Source organism: Hipposideros armiger, unplaced genomic scaffold (genome assembly GCF_001890085.2).
Source record: "Hipposideros armiger isolate ML-2016 unplaced genomic scaffold, ASM189008v1 scaffold_469, whole genome shotgun sequence".
Lineage (NCBI taxonomy): Eukaryota > Metazoa > Chordata > Mammalia > Chiroptera > Hipposideridae > Hipposideros > Hipposideros armiger.
Window position 1 is genome coordinate 415331 of NW_017731819.1, and position 3418 is coordinate 418748.

General features: G+C 46.3%; 1 protein-coding gene across 1 annotated transcript in view; it reads right to left on the reverse strand.

Moving 5' to 3' along the window:
- Nucleotides 1–1260: 1260 nt before the first annotated feature.
- TCEANC2 (transcription elongation factor A N-terminal and central domain containing 2) overlaps nt 1261–3418 on the reverse strand; it is a 24294-nt gene continuing 22136 nt past the window's right edge. Inside the window, exon 3 of the mRNA XM_019666383.1 lies at nt 1261–1915. Coding sequence (XP_019521928.1) covers nt 1727–1915 — 189 coding nt within the window. The 3' untranslated portion in view covers nt 1261–1726. The remainder of the gene's footprint in view (nt 1916–3418) is intronic.

Consider the following 3418-nt stretch of genomic DNA (forward strand, 5'->3'; position numbering starts at 1 on the left):
CTTTTCATGCTCTCCTGGGTGGGCACTGACCTAGCCCCTGGCCTGAGGCAACCCTGGTAGCAGATTACTTCAGAAGGCTGGAAGGGTGGCTATCTGTCTGTCCAGCATTTGCCCAGCCACATTTGCCAGAGAGGCTGCTCACTCCAGTGCGAAGATGGTTAGTCACTGACTGTTCAGAGATTCACTTAGTTTAACAGTCACGAAAAAAGTCTTTTGGGATTTTTTTGAGGGGAGTAGTTGTTAGCAGAAGAAGGGTATATGTGCATTGGCAAACCATGACCATTCCATCAAATTGTAATATATATATATATATATATATACACACACACACACACACATATCCCTCTAAGAATGCCTTCGAATTCACATAACTGAATAGTCATACATACTTCATTCAGCAAATAGTTACTGAGTTGCTACTCTGAGTGTGGCCTAATCTGGGTACTGGGGACACTGAGCAGAGAAGACCTGACCACTGCCCTCCAGGAACTCACAGCGTAGAAAGGAAATGGCACGTACACAGACAACCATGGGGTAGTGGAACAGGTGCTCTACCAGCAACGTGATCGGAATAGGGAGCAGGCATCTAATGATTCTCATGCATGCCTCTTATTAAATGAAGGCCAATCAGAATGAAGAAAAACATCAGTGACATTAAAATGTAAATTATAAGGGAAAATGATTCATCCTGTACCCTTGTGCATGCCAAGTTCACTGTGCAAAGTGAAGAGTGCCTATCTTACAACTGCCTTTGCATAATCCAAGCCTACCCAAGATGTTGAGTTCTTTCCAATGGGTCCTACCCTGGAGATTGAGGTAAGCTGTTTTGGGTGAAAGGACCAGAGTCTTACCGAGACCTTGAAAAAATGGGGTTTTGCTGTAAGATGCATCTGTAGGAATGGGAATGGGGATAGGAATGCTCTAAGAAGCCTAGGGATTTATTTAGGGACCATATCCCTTCTCTGTGCCCTTCATGATCTGCCTGGTCTCTTCTTCACAGGTTTTTGCTTCTCCATTTGCCTTACTCACTACCAACTCTAAATGCCTTATTCTCTCCCCATATTCTCCACATCTGTACCCACAGTTTCTGCTTCCTCATAACTCCTCAAACATGCCTTCTGTCTCAACACTCTCACTGTTGTGTTCTTAGGATTTCCTAGCTCACATTTCTCAGAAACGGAGAATCTGATTTGCTTTTCTTATCTACTTGTACCTGTGAGTTATTCAGTTGTCCAATCCTGGACAGATTGGCTATACCTGAGAGAAGATANAGGGGAGTTCTGAGAGGCACCAGAGCTATCTAAACTCAGGGGGATGGCACCGAGTGAGCGGCAGCAGTAATTGAGTTTCTGTTACCTGCAGGGTGGCGAAATAAAGTAGTAACTTCATCTGCCTGACATGGGGGAAATTTAGAGGTGTCCTTGGCATACTCGCAGCGAAATCCGTCACCTTTTTGCCATGTTGGGTGATGGCAACCGTACAGCAGCGCTTCCTAGTGACAGCCAGCACATGTCCTGTTAGGCAGCATCAACGCGCTACAGCTAATGAAGCATTTCCTGCAGGCCTGTCTCCCAGGGCTCTCTGCAGCCTCTGTCTGAAGGAACAGCACCATGGGAAAATTTAGCACAGCCAGCATCAGCTATCACCAAACTCAAAAGAGTCTTTGAATGGCAGTGAGGGGCACATTTTCCTTTCTGCCCAGCCCAGGGTTGGAACCATCTTCAGGTCATTTTTTGTAGGTCTGTACAAATGTGCCGACCGGCAGCGAGCCGTTCTTCACCTGAGCCCGGATTTCAGCTCGGTGCTTTAATGTGAAGACCAGGGCTCTCACCGTCCGCCTGTACGGCCGATTAATGAGGCGGGAGCAGAGATGAAACGTTTCCCGCTCGATATTTTCAACCAGTAGGTGATCCATCTAAAAAACAGCAAAATTATCAAATTAGGGCCTTGCATTGCATAAGGATTAAAAGCAAGAGAGGCTGGAGCACTCTGCTCAGAGGCCTCCATTAATCAACTGAAATTCAAGGACATCTACTTCCTGTCACAAGAGAAACAGGAAGAGCAAATTAATTCCACCCTGGCAATTAAGGAACAAGGCCATGTGCTTTGTGACAGGGACCTCATTCACAACCCCTGCTGGGTGGTAATATTTGCCATTATAACAGGAAACTGACCTGAACTAAGCAACGGGGACTGGGCCCTGTACTTTACCAACTAGGAAACGAAGACCAAGGATAATAAATCAGTAAAACAATTTATACTTTTTTTTGGTTTGTTTCAAAAGTTCCTTTTAACCCCTTACAGTGTTTTAGAAACACTGGGTCTGGATCCTAATATGTGTGTAGAACCGTTTATAAATCACTTTTCACATTTAATTCTCATAACTCTTATTATCTCATTTTACAGATGAGGAAATGGGTTAAAAGGTAAAGAAAGATTCAAGGTCTTACAACTACTAAGAGGCAGAGCTGGGACTCTGACCCAGAGGCCCTGACTCCAAAGTTCATGCCTCTTCCCTTTCACCATCCTAACTGCCCCCTCAACATTCTGAGACCAGCTGAGTTTAGAGAGACCCTTGCAGGGTCACCTAAGCAGAACAGGCCTATGGGGTGGAACCTGTAGCCATTCTGGGGTGATCTGGCTCAGGCTCAAGCTCTCCTAAGGTCACAGACCTAATCAAAGCAGGACAGGTCTGGGACTCTGTCCACATGGTCTGGATCCAGGATGGGCTGAGCTGCTGGTCAGGAAGTCCTCAGCTCTGCCTTCCCTTCCAGGCTCATCCCCCACTAGTCCCCTCCCCAGTCCTGACCACGGCCCAGCCTGGGCCTGCTAAGCTGCTTTCACATATCTCCATGCCTCTGCACAAGTACATGTTCCCTCAGCAAGGCACACTTTCCCCAAGAAACATATTTCTATTTGTATGTCAAAGCTTAGCTAAAAAGCAAAACGCAAAAACACAAATCCTAGCTAAGAAGGCTGTGAGTTCTTATTTGGGCTGCCACCATGTCCTGAGCTTCCCTTAGTCATTATCATAATATATTATAACAATCTATTTTTTGTCTGTGTCCCCTGATAGCACGTTCCAGGAACACAGGATGCAAATTTCTCTCTCTCACTTCCTTTTTTCCCCTTCATTCAAAAATTTATTCAGCACTTACTATGTGCAAGGAAAGGTCTGTGCCCGGGCAGAGCAAACAGCAGTGAACAAGGCAGGCAACAGTGTTTGACTCCATGGAGAGCACCATCCAGTAAGAGACAGGCAGTGAAGAGGGGTCAGGAGTGTACTCAGTGCTGGGAAACAGGACAGGAGCACATGCTGGGGCACGGGCTACGCAAAGGGACCTAACACAGCAGGGCAGCACCTGGCTTCAGGAGGAAATGATGTTGAACCTGAGACATGGAGAATGAGTAGGATCTG